A 25,530-nucleotide genomic window follows, 5' to 3' on the forward strand; every position below is an offset into this window, starting at 1 on the left:
TCGAATAGTGTAACCTGTGTACAACTTGAATAAGTACTTTTTAAGCACATTCTACCATATTGTGATTTTAATAACGGTGCTAATTTTGGTCACAATTTTCATATCATTACATGCCGAACTCTAACATTTGGCCATTACGCCAGCAGCAATTTTCACTGCCAAAAAAACAATTGACTCAGAAAAAAATAACAAAACAAGATATAACAACAGGACCGAAGTTATCATAATGTTCCAATAAATTTTTTTATTTTTCATTAAAAATAATTTACATTTGTTAACATACACAAAAGTATTGAGTACCGGTATCGAGTACTAATACCGATTCCCAGGCACTGGGAATTTACCGTATCAGTTCGAATGTGAAAGGTACACACAAAAAAATGCTGGGTTATTTTGATAACCCAATTTATGAGTTGCGAGTGTTGGGTTACATTTTGGAGTTATTTTTATGAAGAGCAATCAATTTTTTGGGTTATAAGGGTATTATTTTAACTCAATTTCTGGATTTTCAAAACTATGAATCATTTTTGGGTTGTTTTTCAATGAGTAACCCAAAAAATTAACTTTTTTTTTGAAAGGAATTTTATTAAGGATTAATCTCATTAACATAATTTACAATCACACATCTTATGTACATGAAAATATTTGAGCATGCTGTATAGAACTACTATGACTATACACGGCAATTCTTGTAAAATAAAAATTACTCATATCTCGCTTTTGAGTATATTTTAATGGAATACAAATAATTTTGATGGGTAGTTGGGAAGGAGTAGGACAAACCAGCAGTAACATTTATAATTTTTAACCAACTATTGGGTCAAGGATCGCTAAATTGCGCAATCCAATAGTTGGGTTTGGAACAACCCAACATTGTAGTGAGCATAACTCAGCTTTTGTGTTAAATAAATTCAACCCAATAGTTGGGTTATGAATCAACTAACATTGAGTTAGCATAACTCAACTTTTGAGTTGAATAATTCAACCCAATAGTTTGGTTGGGAATAACCCAACATTAAGTTATCATAACTAAATTTTTTGGTGAAATAATTCAACGCAAAAGTCGAGTTGAAAAAATAACCCAAAATGTTGAGTTGAAATAACTCAAATAAGGGGTTCGTCTTTTTCTAAACCTGCAGTTGGGTTAAAATTGGGTTATTTTTTAACCCAACATTTTTTAGTGTATACACACTAAAACATGCTTGTTTTTTTGATAACCCAATTTATGAGTTGCGAGTGTTGGGTTAAATTTTGGAGTTATTTTTATGAGGAGCAATCAATTTTTTGGGGTTATAAGGGTATTATTTTAACTCAATTTCTGTTTGTTTTTTTAAATTATGAACCATTTTTGGGTTGTTTTTCAATGAGTAATGCATTTTTGGGTAAAAGGTTTTTTTTAATTTATTAAAAAGTTACTTTTTTCTTGGAGGGAACGTTATTAAGGATTAATCTCATTAACATTTTTTACAATCACACATGAAAATATTTGAGCATGCTGTATAAAACTACTATGACCATACACGGCAATTTTTGTAAAAAAAAAAAAGTCACTCATATCTTGCTTTTGATGATATTTTAATGGAATAAAAATAATTTTGATCTGTAGTTGGGAAGGAGTAGGACAAACCAGCAGTATCATTTATAATTTTTAACCAACTATTGGGTCAAGGAGTGCTAAATTGCGCAACCCCATTAGTTGGGTTTGGTATAACCCAACATTAAGTTATCATAACTCAACTTTTTGGTTAAATAATTCAACACAAAAGTCGGGTTGAAAAAATTAACCCAAAATGTTGAGTTAAAATAACTCATATAAGGGGTTTGTCCTTTTTCTGAACCAGCCATTGGGTTAAAATTGGGCTATTTTTTAACCCGACATGTTTTAGTGTGTACATACTAAAAATGAACCCAACATTTTTAAGTGTGTACACACTAAAAAATGTTGGGTTAAAAAATAACCCAATTTTAACCCAACTGCTGGTTCAGAAAACCCCTTATTTGAGTTATTTTAACTCAACATTGTGGGTTGATTTTTTCAACCCAACTTTTGCGTTGAATTATTTCACCAAAAAGTTGAGTTACTCATTGAAAAACAACCCTAAAAATGGTTCATAGTTTTGAAAATCCAGAAATTGAGTTAAAATAATACCCTGATAACCCAAAAAATGGACTGCTTTTCATAAAAATAATTCAAAAATGTAACTCAACACTCGCAACTCATAAATTGGGTTATCATAATAACCCAGCATTTTTAAGTGTGTACCCATCATACCCATGATATTGTTGAAAATCAGAGACACTTCACGCTCAGTCAGTCCCACTGACCCCCTCAACCACCCAACTCATAATAATTAGTCAGCTCTTTTTAATGTTGTCAGCAGAGTCCGCTCGGCCAGCCGTCTCCCAGCTGGAGCCATGAGTGTGGCAGAAGATCAACTTTTGTCAGCAGGCAATGCTGACCACACTTCCACTCTGGCTGCCATTTGCTGTGCTTAAACCAAGAGGCCACATTTGACTCTAGGTAGTCAATGTACATTCTGGATCATTTTTATCCAAATGACTGACGTGAGAAGGACTCACCATGGCAGACTTGGTAATAAACAACAAAGATGACTCATTTTGGACAAATGAGGATTCACAACCTTATCTTTTTGAAGTTGAACATACTGAGGATGAACTGCTGCTTCTAGAAGCCAGCACGAAATGAGAGTGAAACGTTGGTGCAGATGGAAGCCGAGAGAGTGAGGTCGGCGTGACTCGAAGCTGTAAATTTGAAACTTGAAGCCAAGCTATTTCAACAAAAATGGAGTGCTTACCCAAATAAACCAGAAATTACATACCCCAAACGCACAACTGTGGGCTAATACTTTGCAGATACGGTAATATGATTATTCATGTTATGGGCGAAAATGTCAACCCTTGTAGCCTTTGCCAGTGCAACCCTTCTAAAACCAAAAGCTTGTAGTCATGAAAACACTGAAACATTATCAGCGCGAGGAAAGCATCTAGTGAAAAAAGTTAACCAGAAAAAAATCTTGCTTACACATTTGAATGTTTAATATACTCCAAGTAATTGGCTTCAATAGCGTCTTTTGTGTCGTCCTCTGCAGTTTCAGGGTCCTAAATGGCTGTTAAAGTGTACCAACTTGTCAGAATACATCCTCAGGTGGGATGCATGATTTATGATGTAGAATAAAACTTACATTTAGCAAGGAAGCGAGGAAGCAGCAGACCACTCGATAATACTTTTACAATGCAGCGAGTAACACACCTGGCCTGCCAGAGCATAAGAAGATGGAGCACGAGCATTGCAGTGTACTATAATACTTTAATCTGAAGCCCTTAGTGTGGAACTGCACTTTTTTGGGGGAATTTTGCCTATCGTTCACAATCATTATGAAAGACATCACGACAAATCGTATTTTCGATATCAACCAAAAATGCTTGTAACAGACATGTAAAAAGTTATCTTAAAAACAACTGGGGCAATTGGGCAAAAAAACCTAAAGCAATCCCATGTTTGGCCATGACTTTTTATTTTTGGATTATTATTTTAAAAAATCTGTCCTTTCTAATCCATTTTCGACCGCTTGTTAATCTCAGTGTCTCCTAGTCGCTAAGGCAAATCATATTGTCTAAAAATGCATTTTCCCATCGATAACGTGACAGCATTGCGCTTGCGCCACAGTGTCAGTCAATTTGTGCGCGAGGAATATATATATATATATATATATATATATATATATATATATATATATATATATATATGCGATGATGTGTACCGTATTTCCTTGAATTGGCGCTGGGGTGGTAATTAATTTAAAACCTCTTCTCACTCTGGCGCTTACCAAAGGCATGCGGTAAAGGCAAGCATGCGCTAATTATTTTAACCCCCCCCCCCCCCCCTTCTTCTCACTCCGGCACTTACCAAAGGCAAGCGGTAAATTTAGGCCTGCGCTTATAAATTTGAGTGTGATGTAAGGATACCATCATGAAAAGCACATTTAATTAAAAAAAACGTTATGGTCTTACCTTTACTTATAAATGAAGTCCATGCGCAGCTCCTTCTGACCAAAAGCATTGATAACTTTTTCATAGAAGTCTTCCTTATCTTTCTTCAGTTTTAAAAGTCTCTCTGTCTCGATGGAGATATTACTTTAATTATTATCTCCTGCTTCGATTGAAAGTCCAGTTTAGAAAACTGTTTTATTTTAGATATGTAATCCTCCATGTTAAAAGTGCGAGCGAGAAAAAAAACTAAACGATCGCAAATAAAGCTGTTGCTGCTTGTTGTCACTTTTTCTGCAGCCGAGTAGTCGCAAGAAGGATCAGTAGCGCCCTCTACCACCAGGAGGTGAGAGTCATTTAATGACTCATATTTGACACAAGCAGCTACGGTATATTAATAAAACATAGCTGCTTACTGTTCTTTTTAGCATATTCAACAGCTTGGACCATAAATCCTGCTGAATAGCTCTTAATCTTCGTCCCTTTCTGCGATTTCAAATAATTGAAATCAGCCTCCTCCATTTCGAAAATGATGACAGGTGAAGTGTCACTCGTGACGAGTTTGACCTGGCAGAAATTCTAGGCATATGCTAATTATTTTGCGAAACGAGTTTGACCCGGCGGAAATTCTAGACATGCGCTAATAAAAATAATATTTTGCGAAACGAGTTTGACCCGGCGTTAATCCTGAGCCGGCGGTATTGCTAAGCATGTGCTAATTATTTTGCGAAACGAGTTTGACCCGGCAGTAATTCTAGGCAGGCACATACTATATACCCGGCGGCAGTTCAAGGAAATACGATATATATCTATATATACACACAGCCCGACCTCAGCGTTAGTTGCTATATAGAGTGGCACTTTCCATCATTTTCAGCAGACTGCATTGCAAAGGGATTAACCCTTCTCTACTGTGATACATTACAAAAATGTCAACAACAAAATGTTATGTACAATCTAAATCAGGGGTCCCCAAAATCCAGCCCGCGGGAAGTCCCAAGTTTAAAAAAATATATATATATATATCATTTTTTAAATATTTTTTTAAATATGTCCTTTCTAATCCATTTTCGATCGCTTGTTACTCTCGGTGTCTCTTCATAGTGTCTAAAATGCATTTTCCCATCGATAACGTGACATCATTGCGTATATATATATATATATATATATATATATATACAGTATATACATTATTATATTATTATATTATTATATATTACTATATATATATACATACAGCCCGGCCCCCGGCCAAATTGTTTTAACCCAATGCGGCCCCCCGAGTCAAAAAGTTTGGGGACCCCTGGTCTAATGTCTCAGCATTGCTTGAACGGCGAGTCATCACTCCTTTCTTTGCCCTTGCAGACGGCGAGTATTGAAGATATCGGATGGTATCGAACACATGGGTGGGATGCGCTGGGAGCTGGCAATGTGTTTGGCCCTGGCCTGGTTTATCTGCTACTTCTGCATCTGGAAAGGACCTAAGTCGACCGGCAAGGTGAGACAGAATCTTCTTACCACAAACCTTCCTTTGAACGGTTCACACCGGGGTAGTCAAAAGTATCAATACTTAAATTCCAGGTCCATACCGATGCGCAAAAAATGAATTGATTGATTTGGCGCTTCTTGTGCATAAATAAATGCTCATGGAAGTGTGTCAGTGCAGCATAACTGTAGGTATGGCATAACTACGATTCATAATACCCCTCATGCACGCCTAGTGTGCCAGAGAATAAGACGTTGCAGAAATTATCTATTTGTTTCTATATTTAGCGAGTAGAGGTACTTTTGTACATAATAAAAGTGAAAGAGAGTTGTATATTGCACCATACATGTAAGCAGTAATCAAATAGAAGCCGTCATGAAAGTATTCGCTGTGCGAGTGAGAGCGGGGATCCGCCACCACAAGCCCAGGAAGCCCAACCAAGAAAACACAGCTTAGTGACACTCTACTCCTCTGTTGTTAGGCAACGCTTAAAACGCCCCTGCTTGTTTATTTCACCAGGAAGGCTAAGTGTTGCCTGGGGGCCATTTGCTGGACTTTTTTTTTTTTTATTTACCGTAATTTTCGGACTATAAGGCACATTTAAAATGATTTCATTTTGTCAAAAATCGACAGTGCGCCTTATAACTCTGTGTGCCTAATGTATGTAATATTTTGGTTGTGCTTACCGACCTCGAAGCTATTTTATTTGATACATGGTGAAATGATAAGTGTGAACAGTAGATGGCAGTCACACATAAGAGACACGTGTAGACTGCAATATGATGGCAGTCACACATAAGAGATACGTGTAGACTGCAATATGACTCAACACCAACATTTATACTCAACGGCGTACAAAAATCTATCAAAATGTTTTAGTACGACTTTGGTAAGCTATGAAGCCGCACCGCTTGAAGGATTGTACTGTGCTTCGACATTTTGTTTCGGAACATTATGCAAAAGCAACTTTTCTTACCTTCTGGTACCTGCTGATCTGTATTTGGGATCTGCATAAGTCCTAAAAATGTACGCGCGTCCGCCTTTGTAGTCCGTGGCGACTCTGTAGTCGATAAGCTTCTTGTTTCTCTCTATCTTCTTGTTATGAGACATTCATCCTCCGCTGTTGCCATTTCTAATCTAAAGTAATATAAAGTTCTTACTTATATCCGTCAATAAACTCGCCATGAAAGCGCTAAAAACATACCGGTGTAGTGAGTTTACTTTATTCACCCAAGGAACTTTAGTTATTAGAGAGTTTCGGTCGGACGGTTTTTCACAGGACTCATTTCCGGCGTTGTTGCACTAGTGAGGCACGGATGAGGAGATACTGCTCTGTTATTGATTGACGTAAAGTCTGATTGTTATTAAAACAGTTAGCGCCATCTTTTGACACTTCTTCCACTTCCGTCCTTGCACGCTACACCGCTACAACAAAAATGACGGAGAAAAGACGTTGTCGAAGGTTAGCCTCGTAAATAAGACCGCCCACAAAACAGCGCATCCGGAAGCGACTGTCAGAAAGCGGCTTGAAGATGGTCTCTAAAACGGCATATATACAACATTTTGACCAAAGAACCACTATTACATGTTATGTAGGGCAGTGTTTTTCAACCTTTTTTGAGTCAAGGCACATTTTTTGCGTTGAAAAAATCCAGAGGCACACTAAAAGCATAAATCATTAAAAAACGGAACTCAGTTGACAGTAAAAAGTCGTTGTTGCAATTGTTGGATATGACTTTAAACCATAACCAACCATGCATCACTATAGCTCTTGTCTCAAAGTAGGTGTGCTGTCACCACCTGTCACATCACCCCCTGACTTATTTGGAATTTTTTTGCTGTTTTCCTGTGTGTAGTGTTTTAGTTTTTGTCTTGCGCTCCTATTTTGGTGGCCGTTCCTCTTTTCTTGGTATTTTCCTGTAGCAGTTTCATGTCTTCCTTTTTAGCGATATTTCCCGCATCTACTTTGTTTTAGCAATCAAGAATATTTCAGTTGTTTTTTATCCTTCTTTGTGGGGACATTGTTGATTGTCATGTCATGTTCGGATGTACATTGTGGACGCCGTCTTTGCTCCACAGTAAGTCTTTGCTGTCGTCCAGCATTCTGTTTTTGTTTACTTTATAGCGAGTTCAGTTTTAGTTTCGTTCTGCATAGCCTTCCCAAAGCTTCAATGCCTTTTCTTAGGGGCACCCACCTTTTGTTTATTTTTGGTTTAAGCATTGGATACATTTTTACCTGCACACTGCCTCCCGCTGTTTCCGACATCTACAAAGCAATTAGCTACCGGCTGCCACCTACTGATATGGAAGAGTATTACACGGTTACTCTGCCGAGCTCTAGACAGCACCGACACTCAACAACAACACATCATTTGCAGACTATAATTACTGGTTTGGAAAAAATATCTAGGTGAAACTAGATAATCTCCCACGGCACACCAGACTGTATCTCACGGCACACTTCCACGGCACAGGGGTTGAAAAACACTGATGTAGACCACAAGGAAGTGTTTTACATTTAGAAAAAAAAATATGACTCCTATAATGCACCCTATAATCCGGTGTGCCTTTTGTATGAAAACAGACCTGATTAGACCCGCTCATCGGCAGTGCGCCTTATAATCCGATACTAGAATATTGTAAATTGCGTGGTAGGCATAAAATAAACAATATAATTACAACATTTAGAAACATTTAAAAAAAAGACAACGTTAAGAGGAAATGCTAAAATGTTGACACTACTAATAAATACAAACATAAATATTTGTTTTTAGATATATGTTTAAGCATTTGTATAAGCCTATTTAATTACAAATGACACAATAACGTCACACTACCACCATTTTGAGGCAATATTAAGAACGATATACAATATTTTTTGTTGTGACTCCAAACCACTGATGTTCTTTTTAGAATGCAAAATAGTCAACTATTGTTATTTATGGCCAAATAGTATTGTTATGACAAACTGTGAGATTATAGAACATGGCTGCTTTTTAAACTCAATTCTGTGCAAAAATTTGTGTAAGCACAGTGATCTTAAATACTTGACATTTTGAAGCAATTAACAATAAAGTACTTAATTTAAAAGTACATGGTTTGAGGTTTTTTTTTTAAATATATTTTTTATCATGGTATCGAGTATCAAGAATGGTGGAAATTCATAGGTATCATGGCAACCTTAGTTTACTGCTGATTAGGGTTGTACTGTATACCGGTACTAGTATAGTACCGCGATACTAATGAATCATATTCGGTACTATACCGCCTCTAAAAAGTACCGGTCCGCCAACCCTGTGCCCCGCGCCCCCGTTGTCGTCACGTCGTGTCATTGCTGGGTTACGAGCAGACAAGCATGTTCCGCAGTGCACACACACGGAGTACTTACAAGCAGACACAGCATCTAGACAGAAAAGGGAGAACGGACGTATTTTGGCTTAAAAACTAACGATAAAGGTGAAACTATAACACTAAAAAACGCCCTCAGGAAAAGGTGCTTTAAGACATGGTTAGATAGCTACGGGCTAAAGTCCAGCCCCAGTCGGCAGTGTTTTAGCTACTTCTAAATCACTAATCCTCGCCTCCATGGCGTCAAATAAAGTAGGTTTCTTACAAGTAACATTATCACTGGAGGACGAGAAATGGCTAAACATGCTTCACTACACACCGTAGTTCACGGCGTCGAAATGTAAACAAACTCCTACGGTGGATCTACACCTAACATCCACTGTAATGATACCAAGTACAGGAGCGTATCTAGTTGATACTATGATTATGTCCATATTTTTTGGCATCACAGCATCTTCTTTTGGTTTTTTTAAATATATATTATGTTTATAAACTCAGGAAATATGTCCCTGGACACATGAGGACTTCGAATAAGACCAATGTATGATCCTGTCACCACCTGGTATCGGATTTATACCCAAATTTGTGGTATCATCCAAAACTAATGTAAAGTATCCAAACAACAGAAGAATAAATGATTATTACATTTTAACAGAAGTGTAGATAGGACATGTTATAAGAGAAAGTAAGCAGGTATTAACAGTAAATGAACAATTCATTTTCTACTACTTGTCCTTAATAATTTTCACAAAATAATAGAATGGAAAATGACACATTATGTTACTGCATATGTCAGCAGACTAATTAGGAGCCTTTGTTTTCTTACTTACTACTAAAAGACAAGTTGTCTTGTATGTTCACTATTTTATTTAAGGAAAAACTTGCAATAAGAAACAAATGTTTGATGTAATATAATTTTTTTGGTTAAAATAAACCTAATAATGCCATTTTTTGTGGTCCCTTTTATTTAGAAAAGTACCAAAAAGTATCAAAATAATTTACTAAAATATTACACTACTGCTGATTCACCATTTCAATGTAATTAGTAAACATTTCTGCAACTCAAAGTTGCAGAATACGTTGGGAGATGGAGGGAGAATGAGGAAAAGAGATGCAGGAATGGCAAGAAAGAGGTATGGGCAGGGGAGGGGAAACACAACAAGGTGGTAATGCTGATTCCCCTCTGAAGTGTCTTTTGTCCGTCGGTGAAGTGAAGAGGGGAGAAAGCTCCTTCATGGCCGAGCTTTAGCAGCCGGTCCAAGATTGATTTCTGCATTCACCGGAGGGGAAAAGGGGGGAGCGTTCATGAGCAGCATGCAGAATATATCCTCTCCCTCCGTCTCTTTCTCTCCCTCGCTTTTTTTTTTAACGGGCCCATTCAGCTTCAACACTGCTAAGCTGTTTGCTTTGCCAGCCTTCTTTCTCACATTTAAGCTCTCCTGCTCGATTTACGGGCGAGTTTGACCAGTAAATTTGCGCTGGTTTAAATGTTTGGTGAGGTGGAGGCGGCGTTGCGGTGCATCAAAAGTTCACGCGGCGAGGGGAAATTTTGCCCTCTTTGTCGCCTCCGAGAATGGACAGAAAGTGACAAGAGAGGTTGAGGATGATTTGTCAATTAGGAATTTAATTAGTGGGCTGTGTGGCAGGTTTCCCCACCCTTTCGCCGTCAGACATGTTGGGATTTAGTAAGTCTTTAGAGTGGGAAAACATGACTTTTCTTCCTTATGGGTGTATGTGTTACCCCACATAACGGGTCTGGCTATACTTAGAGCCTGCACATCATAACCACAAGACATCTAAGAGGACTGTGCGATACAGGGTGTGCCGTGGGAGATTATCTAGTTTTACCTAATTGGGTTAAAGATATTTTTTGCAAACCAGTAATAATAATAATAATATAAAAGCCCTTTACATTGAATAAACAACCTCAAAGTGCTACAGTATATTAAAAAAATAATAATAATAAAAAATAAAAAGATAATAAAAAATAAATACAAATAAAAACTAGAACAGCCAAATAGCTAAAACTACTATGCATATATCTAAAAAAAGGCTTTTTTTTTTAAAAAGAAGGGTTTTTAAGCCTTTTTAAAAGCATCCACAGTCTGTGGTGCCCTCAGGTGGTCAGGGAGAGCGTTCCACAGACTGGGAGCGGCGGAGCAGAAAGCCCGGTCTACCATTGTTCGTAGCTTTGTCCTCGGAGGTTGGAGGAGGTTAGCCTGTCCGTAGGTGTCGTGTGGATGATTTGGGGGTGAGTAGTTCTTTGAGGTAGAGGGGGGCATTTCCATGGAGGCACTGGTGGGTTAGTAGGGAGACTTTGAATTCAATCCTGAGTGGAACAGGAAGCCAGTGAAGGGATTTGAGAGTTGGTGTGATATGGTCATATTTCCGCACTCTCATCAGGATCCTAGCAGCACTATTCTGCATGTATTGCAGCTTCTGGATGTTCTTGCTGGGGATCCCGACAAGAAGTGTGTTGCAGTAGTCTAGCCTGTAATCATAATCTGCAAATTATGTGTTGTTGAGTGTCGGTGCTGACTAGAGCTCGGCAGAGTAACCGTGTAATACTCTTCCATATCAGTAGGTGGCAGCCGGTAGCTAATTGCTTTGTAGATGTCGGAAACAGCGGGAGGCAGCGTTCAGGTAAAAAGGTATCCAATGCTTGAACCAAAAATAAACAAAAGGTGAGTGCCCCTAAGAAAAGGCATTTAAGCTTAGGGGAGGCGATGCAGAAACTAAAACCGAACTGGCTACAAAGTAAACAAAAACAGAATGCTGGACGACAGCAAAGACTTACTGTGGAGCAAAGACGGCATTGGATTGTTTACCTGGCTTCGAGACTCTCCCGAAGGACAGTGCGGCGAAGACACGACAAACTCCCTTCTTGTCTCTCATGAACACACACCTGTTGTTGTGGACTTTGGACTAGCGACTGCACGAACATCAAGGCCGCGGAACAGAGACACACTGCAGGCTTACACACAAACATGCATCCACAATAATATACGCCACACACATACATACCCCACCCCCCCAATCCAACGCCCTTGACGCAAATCCCATAGAGGTGATGAAAGGATGGTCAGCGCCTGAGAGCTGCGGCCTACCACCATGACCCCGCACTCCCTTCCCTCTGTTGCTAGATATCTCGAGATGTTGTAATATGTACATGTGCTTTGCTATGGAGGTTTTTTCCCACTCCAGACTGGGCCCCCTTAGGAGCCCATTCTAGATTGTATTTTTTTACTCATCCTTCCCCAGCGGTTTACCTTTTTCCCCATCTTTTTATGGGGCGCCTTGTGGCGACCCATCAGTGTTCCTGTTCTGTAACCCTGTACACGGTTTGTTTGTCTAATCTTGAACGGGTTTGTGATGAAAACACTTGTACTTGTGCAATGACAATAAAGCATACCTGCCAACCCTCCCGGATTTTCCGGGAGACTCCCGGAATTCAGCGCCTCTCCCGAAAACCTCCTGGAAGAAATGTTCTCCCGGAATTCAGCCGGAGCTGGAGGCCACGCCCCCTCCAGCTCCATGCGGACCTGAGTGGGGACAGCGGCGACAGTCTGTTTTCACGTCCGCTTTCCCACGATATAAACAGCGTGCCTGCCCAATCACGTTATAACTGTAGAATGATCGAGGGCGAGTTCTTGGTTTCTTATGTGGGTTTATTGTTAGGCAGTTTCATTAATTAAAGTCCTCCCAGGGCGGTAACAACACACAAAAACAGCAGTCAGGTTTTCGTCTACCGTAAAGCAGTTCGTCTGCCGTAAACAGCAATGTTGTGACACTCTTAAACAGGACAATACTGCCATCTACTGGAAAGCCTCCGGAACACTGAAATTCAAGTATTTCTTTTATTTATATGTATAATAAAATAAATATAAATATATATATATATATATATATATATATATATATATATATATATATATATATATATATATATATATATATATATATATATATATATATAGCTACAGTTCACTTAAAGTCAAGTATGTCATATATATATATATATATATATATATATATATATATATATATATATATATATATATATATATATATATATATATATATATATATGAAACATATATGAAATACTCGAGTTGGTGAATTCTTGCTGTAAATATACTCCTCCCCTCTTAACCACGCCCCCAACCACAACCCCACCCCGCCCCACCCCACCCCCCACCTCCCGGAATCGGAGGTCTCAAGGTTGGCAAGTATGCAATAAAGACCTATCCTATCCCATCCATCCACAAAGTACATCCGAACATGACATGACAATCAACAATGTCCCCACAAAGAAGGATAAAAACAACTGAAATATTCTTGATTGCTAAAACAAAGTAGATGCGGGAAATATTGCTAAAAAGGAAGACATGAAACTGCTAAAGGAAAATACCCAAGAAAGAGAAAAAGCCACCAAAATAGCAGCGCAAGACAAGAACTAAAACACTACGCACAGGAAAAGAGCAAAAAACTCCAAATAAGTCATGGCGTGATGTGACAGGTGGTGACAGTACACCTACTTTGAGACAAGAGCTATAGTGATGCATGCTTGGTTATGGTTTAAAGTCATATCCAAGAATTGCAACGACGACTTTTTACTGTCACCTAAGTTTCGTTTTTTAATGATTTCTGCTTCTGGTGTGCCTCCGGATTTTTTCAACGCAAAAAATGTGCCTTGGCTCAAAAAAGGTTGAAAAACAGTGGTGTAGGGTGTGTAGACCTTTGTGAATGAAGTTGTGTATTTGTCTGGTTGTTGTGCGCCTCTTTGGAGCACATTTTTCCCACACTGCCAGCATCACTCCTGTGGGCTCCTCCTGTTTTAAGAGGCCGAGCCAGAAGAGACCTCTCTTTTCTTCTCAGTCTCCTGGCCCGGTTCTGCTCTGTTCCGTTCTGCCCTCATTTGTTGACCGTTAACTGGATTCCAGCGAGCCAGAGTGAAAATATACAGTCGCGATCAAAAGTTTACATACACTTGTAAAGAAAATAGAGTTTCCAATAATATATACAACTCTTTTTTTTTTTTTTGTGATAGAGTGATTGGAGCACATACCTGTTGGTCACAAAAAAACATTCATGAAGTTTGGTTCTTTTATGAATTTGTTATGCGTCTACTGAAAATGTGACCAATTCTGCTGGGTCAAAAGTATACATACAGCAATGTTAATATTTGCTTACATGTCCCTTGGCAAGTTTCACTGCAATAAGGCGCTTTTGGTAGCCATCCACAAGCTTCTGGTTGAATTTTTGACCACTCCTCTTGACAAAATTGGTGCAGTTCAGCTAAATGTGTTGGTTTTCTGACATGGACTTGTTTCTTCAGCATTGTCCACATGTTTAAGTCAGGACTTTGGGAAGGCCTTTCTAAAACCTTAATTCTAGCCTGATTTAACCATTCCTTTACCACTTTTGACGTGTGTTTGGGGTCATTGTCCTGTTAGAACACCCAACTGCACCCAAGACCCAACCTCCGGACTGATGATTTTAGGTTGTCCTGAAGAATTTGGAGGTAATCCTCCTTTTTCATTGTCCCATTTACTCTCTGTAAAGCACCAGTTCTATTGGCAGCAAAACAGGACAAGAGCATATTACTGCCCCCACCATGCTTGACGGTAGGAATGGTGTTCCTGGGATTAAAGGCCTCACCTTTTCTCCTCCAAACATATTTCTGGGTATTGTGGCCAAACAGCTCAATGTTTGTTTCATTTGACATCACATGGACAAAGATAAGACCTTCTGGAAGAAATTTCTGTGGTCAGATGAAACAAAAATATGCTGTAATGTATACTTTTGACCCAGCAGATTTGGTCACATTTTCAGTAGACCCATAATAAACTCGTAAAAGAACCAAAATTCATGAATGTTTTTTGTGACCAACAAGTATGTGCTCCAATCACTCTTTTACAAACAAATAAGAGTTGTATAAATTATTGGAAACTTAAGACAGCCATGGCATTATGTTCTTTACAAGTGTATGTAAACTTTTCATCGCAACCGTATGTTGCTCGCCACCGCCAGGCTCTTTTTTTCTCAAGTGTTTTCTCGAGACGTGGAGTACAATTCAGCGACGAGGGGAAAAAAAGAGTCCCCGCTAATGGAATGCTCTTTGTTACTGATAAGTTGAATGCACACTACAAACAGTATATATTAGGAATGTAATGGTTGTTGTTTCCTAATGTGTAAGTATGTGTGTAAAAAAGATCACATATATATATATATATATATATATATATATATATATATATATATATATATATATATATATATATATATATATATATATATATATATATATATATATATATATATATATACACTACCGTTCAAAAGTTTGGGGTCACATTGAAATGTCCTTATTTTTTAAGGAAAAGCACTGTACTTTTCAATGAAGATAACTTTAAACTAGTCTTAACTTTAAAGAAATACACTCTATACATTGCTAATGTGGTAATTGACTATTCTAGCTGCAAATGTCTGGTTTTTGGTGCAATATCTACATAGGTGTATAGAGGCCCATTTCCAGCAACTATCACTCCAGTGTTCTAATGGTACAATGTGTTTGCTCATTGGCTCAGAAGGCTAATTGATGATTAGAAAACCCTTGTGCAATCATGTTCACACATCTGAAAACAGTTTAGCTCGTTACAGAAGCTACAAAACTGACCTTCCTTTGAGGAGATTGAGTTTCTGGAGCATCACATTTGCGGGGTCAATCAAACGCTCATAATGGCCAGAAAAAGAGAACTTTCATCTGAAACTCGACGGTCTATTCTTGTTCTTAGAAATGAAGGCTATTCCACAAAATTGCTTGGGTGACCCCAAACTTTTGAATGGTAGTGTATATATATATATATATATATATATATATATATATATATATATATGTAACTGGTTACTGCATTACATGGGCGGTTTGGACTTCCGGACCATAGGGTGCACCGGATTGTAAGGTGCACTGCCGATGAATGGTCTATTTTCGATCTTTTTTTATATATAAGGCACACCGGATTATAAGCCGCATTAAAAGAGTCATATATTATTATTTTTTTCTAAATGTAAAACACTTCCTTGTGGTCTACATAACATGTAATGGTGGTTCTTTGGTCAAAATGTTGCATAGATGATGTTTTACAGATCATCTCAAGCTGCTTTCTGACAGTCGCTTCCGGATGCGCCGTTTTGTGGGCGGTCTAATTTACGTGGCTCACTTTCGGCAGCGTCTTCTCCCGTCATCTTTGTTGTAGCGGTGTAGCGTGCAAGGACGGGAGTGGAAGAAGTGTCAAAAGATGGAGCTAACTGTTTTAATGACATTCAGATTTTACTTCAATCAATAAAGGGGCAGCATCTCCTCATCCGGAAACAACAAGGCCGGAAATGCGTCCCTGAAAAAACGTCCGACCGGATTGATTGATTGATTGATTGAGACTTTTATTAGTAGGTTGCACAGTGAAGTACATATTCCGTACAATTGACCACTAAATGGTAACACCCGAATAAGTTTTTCAACTTGTTTAAGTCGGGGTCCACTTAAATTGATTCATGATACAGATATATACTATCATCATAATACAGTCATCACACAAGATAATCAATGTTTTTTTATATAGCCCTAAATCACAAGTGTCTCATCACATTGAATTATTTACATTATTTACAATCAGGGGTGTGTGGGGGGGGGGGGGGGGGGTAGGATATGGACAGCAAGTAGTAGACATAGACATAGACATAGACATAGACAGAGAGAGAGAGAGAGAGGAGAGAGAGATCAGAAGGCATAGGAAAAAGTATCTGCATTTGATTGTTTACATTTGATTATTAGCAATCCGGGGAGGGTGTTAGTTTAGGGTTGTAGCTGCCTGGAGGTGAACTTTTATTGCGGTTTGAAGGAGGATAGAGATGCCCTTTCTTTTATACCTGTTGGGAGCGCATTCCACATTGATGTGGCATAGAAAGAGACTGAGTTAAGACCTTTGTTAGTTCGGAATCTGGGTTTAACGTGGTTAGTGGAGCTCCCCGTGGTGTTGTGGTTATGGCGGTCATTTACGTTAAGGAAGTAGTTGACATGTACTTCGGTATCAGGGAGGTAGTAGTGGATTTTATAGACTAGGCTCAGTGGAAGTTGTTTTACTCTGTCCTCCACCTTGAGCCAGCCCACTTTAGAGAAGTGGGTAGGAGTGAGGTGGGATCTGGGGTGGAGGTCTAGAAGTAACCTGACTGGCTTGTTCTGAGATGTTTGGAGTTTAGATTTGAGGGTTTTGGAGGTGCTAGGGTACCAGGAGGTGCAGGCGTAATCGAAAAAGGGTTGAACGAGAGTTCCCGCCAGAATCCTCATGGTGCTTTTGTTGACCAGAGAGGAGATTCTGTAGAGAAATCTCGTTCGTTGGTTAACCTTTCTGATTACCTTGGTTGCCATTTTATCACAGGAAAGGTAGCCTCTAGAATGGAACCTAGGTAGGTGACCTCATCTTTCCTGGTGATAACAATGTCACTCACTTTATGGTGAAGTCATTGACTTTCTTAAGGTTGATGTGGGACCCAAACAGGATGGATTCTGCTTTACCCAAGTGTATGGATAGCTTGTTGTCAGCGAGCCAGGTGCAAGTTCTACACAGAACTCTCTTATACCTAAAGTTCCTTGGGTGAATAATGTAAACTCACTACACCGGTATGTTCTTAGCGCTTTCATGGCAAGTTTACTGACAGACATAAATGTAAATGGGTTATACTTGTATAGCGCTTTTCTACCTTCAAGGTAATTCATAACTTTACACTACTTTATATTAGAAATGGCAACATTGGTGGAGGAATGTCCCATAACAAGTAGACAGAGAAAAAGCTTATCGACTACGTTGTTGGCACGGACTACAAAGGCGGATGTGTGCAATTTTTCAGGATTTATGCAGATCCCAAATTCAGATCAGCAGGTACCAGAAGGTAAGAAAAGTTGCTTTTGAATAATATTGCAAAACAAAACGCTAGATAATTTCTTACCTTATACACACACATCGTAATAATACTTGTATGTTTAATGCGCAGACAATCCATCACGTGGTGCAGCTTCATAGCTTACAAAGTCGGACTAAAACATGTGATAGATTTTTGAATGCCGTGTGTAATGTTCTATATTCTCAATGGAACATATAAATTGTTGGTGTTGTTTACTTGAGTCATATTGCCATCATAGTGCAGTCTACACGTATCTCTTCTGTTTGACTGCCATCTACTGGTCACACTTATCGTTACACTATGTACCAAAGAAAATTTGCTTCGAGTTCGGTCAGCAAAACCAGAATTAAATCAGGCGACCCGGGTTATAAGGCGCACTGTCGAGTTTTGGGGAAAAAAAGGATTTTAAGTATGCCTTATAGTCCGGAAAAAAACGGTAATACTTTAATCATAACACCTTTGGCGAGGCATGTTTTAAAGCAGGGGTCACCAACGCGGTGCCCGCGGGCACCAGGTAGCCCGTAAGGACCAGATGAGTAGCCCGCTGGCCTGTTCTAAAAATAGCTCAAATAGCAGCACTTGACCAGTGAGCTGCCTCTATTTTTTAAATTTTATTTATTTACTAGCAAGCTGGTCTCGCCTGTGCTCGACATTTTTAATTCTAAGAGAGACAAAAACTCAAATAGAATTTGAAAATCCAAGAAAATATTTTAAAGACTTGGTCTTCACTTGTTAAATAAATTCATTATTTTTTTTACTTTGCTTCTTATAACTTTCAGAAAGACAATTTTCTAGAGAAAAATACAACCTTAAAAATGATTTAGGATTTTTAAACACATATACCTTTTTACCTTTTAAATTCCTTCCTCTTCTTCCTGACAATTTAAATCAATGTTCAAGTATTTTTTTTTTTATTGTAAAGAATAATAAATACATTTTAATTTAATTCTTCATTTTAGCTTCTGTTTTTTCGACGAAGAATATTTGTGAAATATTTCTTCAAACTTATCATGATTAAAATGCAAAAAATTATTCTGGCAAATCTAGAAAATCTGTAGAATCAAATTTAAATCTTATTTCAAAGTCTTTTGAATTTCTTTGAAAAATTTTTGTTCTGGAAAATCTAGAAGAAATAACGATTTGTCTTTGTTAGAAATATAGCTTGGTCCAATTTGTTATATATTCTAACAAAGTGCAGATTGGATTTTAACCTATTTAAAACATGTCATCCAAATTTTAAAATTAATCTTAATCAGGAAAAATTACTAATGATGTTCCATAAAATTTGTTTAAATTTTTTCAAAAGATTCGAATTAGCTAGTTTTTCTCTTCTTTTTTTTCGGTTGAATTTTGAATTTTAAAGAGTCGAAATTGAAGATAAACTATGTTTCAAAATTTAATTGTCATTTTTTTCGTGTTTTCTCCTCTTTTAAACCGTTCAATTAAGTGTAAATATCACTAATTATTAATAATAACATAGAGTTAAAGGTAAATTGAGCAAATTGGCTATTTCTGGCAATTTATTTAAGTGTGTATCAAACTGGTAGCCCTTCGCATTAATCAGTACCCAAGAAGTAGCTCTTGGTTTCAAAAAGGTTGGTGACCCCTGTTTTAAAGCATTGCTTGCAGTGTGGCACTTCTGTGTTTAAAGCTTCACCTTAACGAAAGTTTTGACGCCCAAATACCTTCATATTGCGCTTCACGCACCCTTTTTGATAAGCTGTAGAACTGCCTTTGTCAGACATTTTTCCTCTCTTCGCTGATTCTCCTTGTGCGCTATGTTGAGTGTGTCAGCGCGCACACACTCAACATGCTCCTCCGCTCTGTACGTCACCGGCTCACCACCGCATGGCAGCATGCGGATGAAAAAAAAGTACCGCTATTCTTTAAAGGCAGTATAGTACCGTTTTGAATTCATTAGTACCGGTATACTGTACAACCCTAATGTGTATGTGTGCGTGTGTATATATATATATATATATATATATATATATATATATATATATATATATATATATATATATATATATACATACACACACACACACACACCTTCTCATTTCAATGCATTTTCTTTATTTGCATGACTATTTATTTAATGTAGATTGTCACTGAAGGCATCAAAACTATGACAGCTGTGAAGTGAAAACCATTTCAGGTGACTACCTCTTGAAGCTCATCGAGAGAATGCCAGGAGTGTGCAAAGCAGTAATCAGAGCAAAGGGTGGCTATTTTGAAAAAACTTGAATATAAGACATGTTTTCAGTTATGTCACCTTTTTTTGTGAAGTACATGATTCCACATGTGTTCATTCATAGTTTTGATGCCTTCAGTGACAATCTACAATGTAAATAGTCATGAAAATACAGAAAACTCATCGAATGAGAAGGTGTGTCCAAACTTTTGGCCTGTACTGTGTATATATATATATATATATATATATATATATATATATATATATATATATATATATATATATATATATATATACACTACCGTTCAAAAGTTTGGGGTCACCCAAACAATTTTGTGGAATAGCCTTCATTTCTAAGAACAAGAATAGACTGTCGAGTTTAGATGAAAGTTCTCTTTTTCGGGCCATTTTGAGCGTTTAATTGACCCCACAAATGTGATGCTCCAGAAACTCAATCTGCTCAAAGGAAGGTCAGTTTTGTAGCTTCTGTAACGAGCTAAACTGTTTTCAGATGTGTGAACATGATTGCACAAGGGTTTTCTAATCATCAATTAGCCTTCTGAGCCAATGAGCAAACACATTGTACCATTAGAACACTGGAGTGATAGTTGCTGGAAATGGGCCTCTATACACCTATGTAGATATTGCACCAAAAACCAGACATTTGCAGCTAGAATAGTCATTTACCACATTAGCAATGTATAGAGTGTATTTCTTTAAAGTTAAGACTAGTTTAAAGTTATCTTCATTGAAAGGTACAGTGCTTTTCCTTCAAAAATAAGGACATTTCAATGTGACCCCAAACTTTTGAACGGTAGTGTGTATATATATATATATATATTACACGCTATCCAAATAAATCCTTTGAGAGGAAGAGGAAGAGGATGGCTAATCCTTTTGCAATGCAGTCTGCTGAAAATGATGGAAAGTGGCACTCTATATAACAACTGACGCTGTGGTCATAGTTGGAATTGCCACAAAACACATTTTAAGATATCCAACACTCTACCATCTGGCGGCTGAAGTGGATAGTGCACCCCCCAATTTGTGACGTTTTTTGTGTCAGGTAAACTGTGACGAATGGGGCCATATAAATCCCCGCCATACTATAGATCCAGGATGTGTCCTTGACAGTGAGTGAGGAAATCGATATGGTGATGAATATTGCAGCATTGAAGTCGATCTAGGAAGTCAGTGGCAGGCATAAAGTTGGGGTTGTCAATGTGGAGGGTAAGATCACCAAGGAAGAGGATGAACAGTGAGATGGCACAGAGCTGAGTTAGAAAATCATAACAGTCAGAGCGTAATGAGGGATTAGGCTTGAGGGTATTGTAGATAACCACAATAACTAGGGGATGGGGCCAGAGAGCTTAGGACCTAGATCAGGGGTGTCAAACTCATTTTAGATCGGGGGCCACATGGAGAAAAATCTACTCCCAAGTGGGCCGGACTGGTAAAATCATGGCACGATAACTTAAAAATAAAGACCATTTCCGATTGTTTTCTTTGTTAAAATATATAACACGCACATTCTGTAATTGTACAAATCATAATGTTATTGGGTTTTTTTTACACTTACATGTTACAGTTAATAGTATTCTATCTTTATTTGTCGTTATTTATACTTTCGTAATAAATTATGTGATCATGTTCATCAGTCGACTCATTGGTGTAAATTTTCAATCTATCAAGATAAAAAAATAATATCAAAATCAAATTACAGGATGTTATTTATGGGGTTTGCTCATTTTTCGAGACTGGTGCATGTGGTGTATTTTTTTATACATATGTAGCATAATCTACAAAGATACAAATAATTGCTATTGCGACATCTAGTGGACGCATTTAGAACAGCAGTTTCTTTCATTCAAAAATTTCGGCTCATTTTTATTCTTAGCAAACTCAAACCGCGGGCCGGGTAAAACCTGTTCGTGGGCCTGATCCGGCCCACGGGCTGTACGTACCCCTAACCTTTAGTTATTAGTTATTTGTCAGACGTTTTTTCACGGGACGCCTTTTTTTTTTTTTTACAGACATGACTAGCGCGTCGTCACGTCGTGATATTGCTGGTTTTACGAACAGAGGAGCATATTCGACAGCGCACAATCACGGAGTACTTACAAGCAGACACAGTGTGTAGACAGAAAAGGGAGAACGGACGCATTTTGGCTTAAAAACTAACGATAAAGGTAAAGCTATAACACTGAAACGCCCACCGGAAGAGGCATGAAACATGGCGAGCTAGTTAGCGGCTAACATCCATCTGCAACCGGCAGTATTTTAGCTACTTCTAAATCACTAATCCTCTCCATGGCGACAAATAAAGTGAGTTGTTTTACAAGTATCCTCCCTGCAGGATGAGGAATAGCGAAACATGCTTCACTACACACCGTAGGAGGATACAATAGCTCACTACTTGGTATCGGATCGATACCTACATTTGTGGTATCATCCAAAACTAATGTAAAGTATCAAACCACAGAAGAATAAGTGATTATTACATTTGAACAGAAGTGTAGATAGAACATGTTGAAACAGAAAATAACCAGATATTAACAGTAAATGAACAAGTAGAATAATAATCAATTTTTACAGCATGTTCTTTATAATTTTGACAAAATAATAGAATGGGGAATGACACAATATGTTACTGCATACGTCAATAGACAATTAGGAGTCTTTGTTTCCTTACTTACTACGAAAAGACAATTTTTTATTTATTTTTTATTTATTTTATTTATTTATTTGTTTTGTCCTGTCCAGCTACTCAGGCAAATCATATAGTTGATGTAGATGCCCATATCAGCTGTACACATTTACTTTACAAAAGAGAAGTGTGGGATACTTCTCTTGTTGCCTTATTTATATTTGACTTTATTAAATGTATTTATATTATTATTTGGTGCAGCCGGGCCGGAGCAGGAGGGGATAGAAAGAGAAAAAAAGGAAGACAGAGGGGGAAATTGTGGGGAAAAGAGGGGGATAAGACAGAGAGACAACAACAACAACAGCAGCAAACACAACAATGACAACAACAACAACAATAGAGCAACATCAGCAAATACGATATGTACAAATATGAAGACAAAGAATAGTTTTCTAATCTGTTCACTATTTTATTTAAGGACAAAATTGTTCTTCGATTGCAATAAGAAGCAGATATTTGATGTACACTCAGATTTTTTGTTAAAATAAAGCCAATAATGCCAATTTTCTGTGGCCCCCTTTATTTAGAAAAGTATCGAAATGCATTTTGGTACCGGTGGCAGTTAAAGTGCTTGATTTGATATGCAGCGGAGCTTGCTTTTTAAATGTTATTAGTGCCGACGATCACCCTCATTACACTGTGGCAGTCAAAATTGTGAGAATGCAAACGATTTGATTTGTAATTATAATGAATTACATACTACATACTGTTACATACAACAGTTTGAGCAAAACAAAGTCAATGGTGCACAATGACTAAACAAAAGCAAAAACTTATTTTCTTGGTGTTGTCTGAAGCTATGTTAGCTTAGCTGTTAGCATGCCTGTTCCTGGTTTGCTCTCTGTGTGTAACATGTTTAGCCTCATCCTCCAGTGATAATATGAACATGACAATCATACTTAAGATACTAATAATGCAGTGTATTTACTTTAATGGAGGTAATTAGTATTAGTTTATTGGAGCGGCTACATAGTTAGCTGCTAGCCACTTGTCAGCCAGATAGGATCGGCGTTTGTGACCAGCGTTATAGGGCATTCATTGGTATTGGCAGATTACCGGTACATACTTTTCCACGTAAATCATACAGTCTGCACATTCCTGGTTTACACGTTTCACCTAAAAGGCCAAGTGTTTCGAAAACCGGAGACTTTAAGGATGGAAGCAGGTATTCAAGCTCTAGCTTCTCCTTGGCACAATCGCTAGCTAGCCAAATGCTGTCCTGCCCTTCACTTGTATGTATATCATATGAAAAATGTCTACGCTACTCTCTGTATCAAACCAATGGTTCCGTGCTGAGAAATCCAATTATGAACATATGTACAGTTACATCCCTACTTTATATAGTTTGTCATTTTATGTACACTGTAAGAGTCAGTTGATCAAAGTGAGCATTGTAAAATGGACAAAAGTTCAATATTCCACACTTTTTTTTGTCTCTGCAGGTTGTGTACGTGACCGCCACATTCCCTTACTTCATGTTGCTGATTCTTCTGATCAGAGGAGTAACGCTGCCTGGAGCGTACGATGGCATCAAGTTTTACCTATACCCAGACATCTCGCGTCTCTCCGACCCTCAGGTAGGCTCGGAAACACTCATCTTGTCGATCGCAACTGGACTGTTCGGTTGGTCTTAGAAGACGTTTCGCCTCTCATCCGAGTAGGCTTTATCAGATCATGCTCATAGACTTAGATTGGTCAGATCTAGTCTTAGACTTAGATTGTCAGATTTAGTCTGGCGGCTGGTGCCAAAACCCTAATATTTGTACTCCAAAATCAGGAGGGTGTGCCTGTGCAAGCATTCCATTCAGTTGTAAACAAATGGCACAAATGGCATTCTGGTCACCTACTGGGACCAGAATGTTTCTAAATTGCAGAGTCTTTTAATAATGATTGAAAGGACATTGTTGTATATGAGAGACAGGTGGTGTCGCAGACCACCTCCTCTGTTCAGGGATGGTTTTTCAACTTTGACATGAATGGCTTCCCTCACTTCTCTTTCGTACCATCCGTCCTCCCTGTCCAGAATCTGTACATTTTTGTTCTCAAAGGAGTGCTGTTTCTCCCTGAGGTGCAGGTAGGCAGCTGAGTCTTGGCATGAAGAGTTTGCCCGTCTATGCTGTGTCATGCGTTGGCTTAGTGGTTGTTTTGTTTCCCCAATATATGAATCAGTGCATTCATCATTACACTGGATAGCATACACCAGATTGTTTTTGTGGGTGTGGGGTGTCCGGTCTTTAGGATGCACCAGTCTCTGTTCCAGGGTGTTGCCTGGTTTGAAGTGTACTGGGATGTTGTGTTGGTTAAAGATTATTCTGAGTTTCTCAGATAGACCTGATACATATGGAATGGCAATATTGTTGCGTATGTTACCTTTTTCTTTCTAATTCACTCTGTTCTTGTTATTTCTGGAACTGAATGCACTTTTCACAAACGACCAGCTGGGGTAACCACAGGTTTTGAGGGCTTCTCTCTAATGCCTATACTCTATCTCTTTGGCCTGTGGGCTGGTAGGAACATTATTAGCTCTGTGTTGTAGGGTTCTGATAACACCCAGTTTGTGTTCCAGTGGGTGGTGTGAGTCAAAAAGTAGGTATTGATCGGTATGTGTGGGTTTTCAGTAAACCCTGACATGGAGGCCCCTGTTTTCTCCAATGTGGACATCAAAGTCCAAAAAAGGCAACTTACTGTCTTTGACATCCTCATGTGTGAACTTGATGTTTTTGGTCCACTGAGTTAATGTGCTTGGTGAAAGCTTGCACTTCTTGGTTTCTGATTTTCACCCATGTGTCATCCACATATCTGCACCAATGACTTCGTGCTGTTCCC

General features: G+C 38.3%; 1 protein-coding gene across 2 annotated transcripts in view; it reads left to right on the plus strand.

Annotated features, from left to right (window-relative positions):
• slc6a11b (solute carrier family 6 member 11b) overlaps window positions 1-25,530 on the plus strand; it is a 78,575-nt gene that overhangs the window by 11,427 nt on the left and 41,618 nt on the right. For both annotated transcript variants that reach the window (XR_009824646.1, XM_062037485.1), the window contains exons 6-7: window positions 5,374-5,506; window positions 24,147-24,281. Coding sequence is in view for 1 of the 2 variants with exons in the window: in XM_062037485.1 (XP_061893469.1) it covers window positions 5,374-5,506; window positions 24,147-24,281 (268 nt within the window). In the remaining variant the exon portion in view is untranslated. The remainder of the gene's footprint in view (window positions 1-5,373; window positions 5,507-24,146; window positions 24,282-25,530) is intronic.

Source organism: Entelurus aequoreus, linkage group LG26 (assembly GCF_033978785.1).
Source record: "Entelurus aequoreus isolate RoL-2023_Sb linkage group LG26, RoL_Eaeq_v1.1, whole genome shotgun sequence".
Taxonomy (NCBI): domain Eukaryota; kingdom Metazoa; phylum Chordata; class Actinopteri; order Syngnathiformes; family Syngnathidae; genus Entelurus; species Entelurus aequoreus.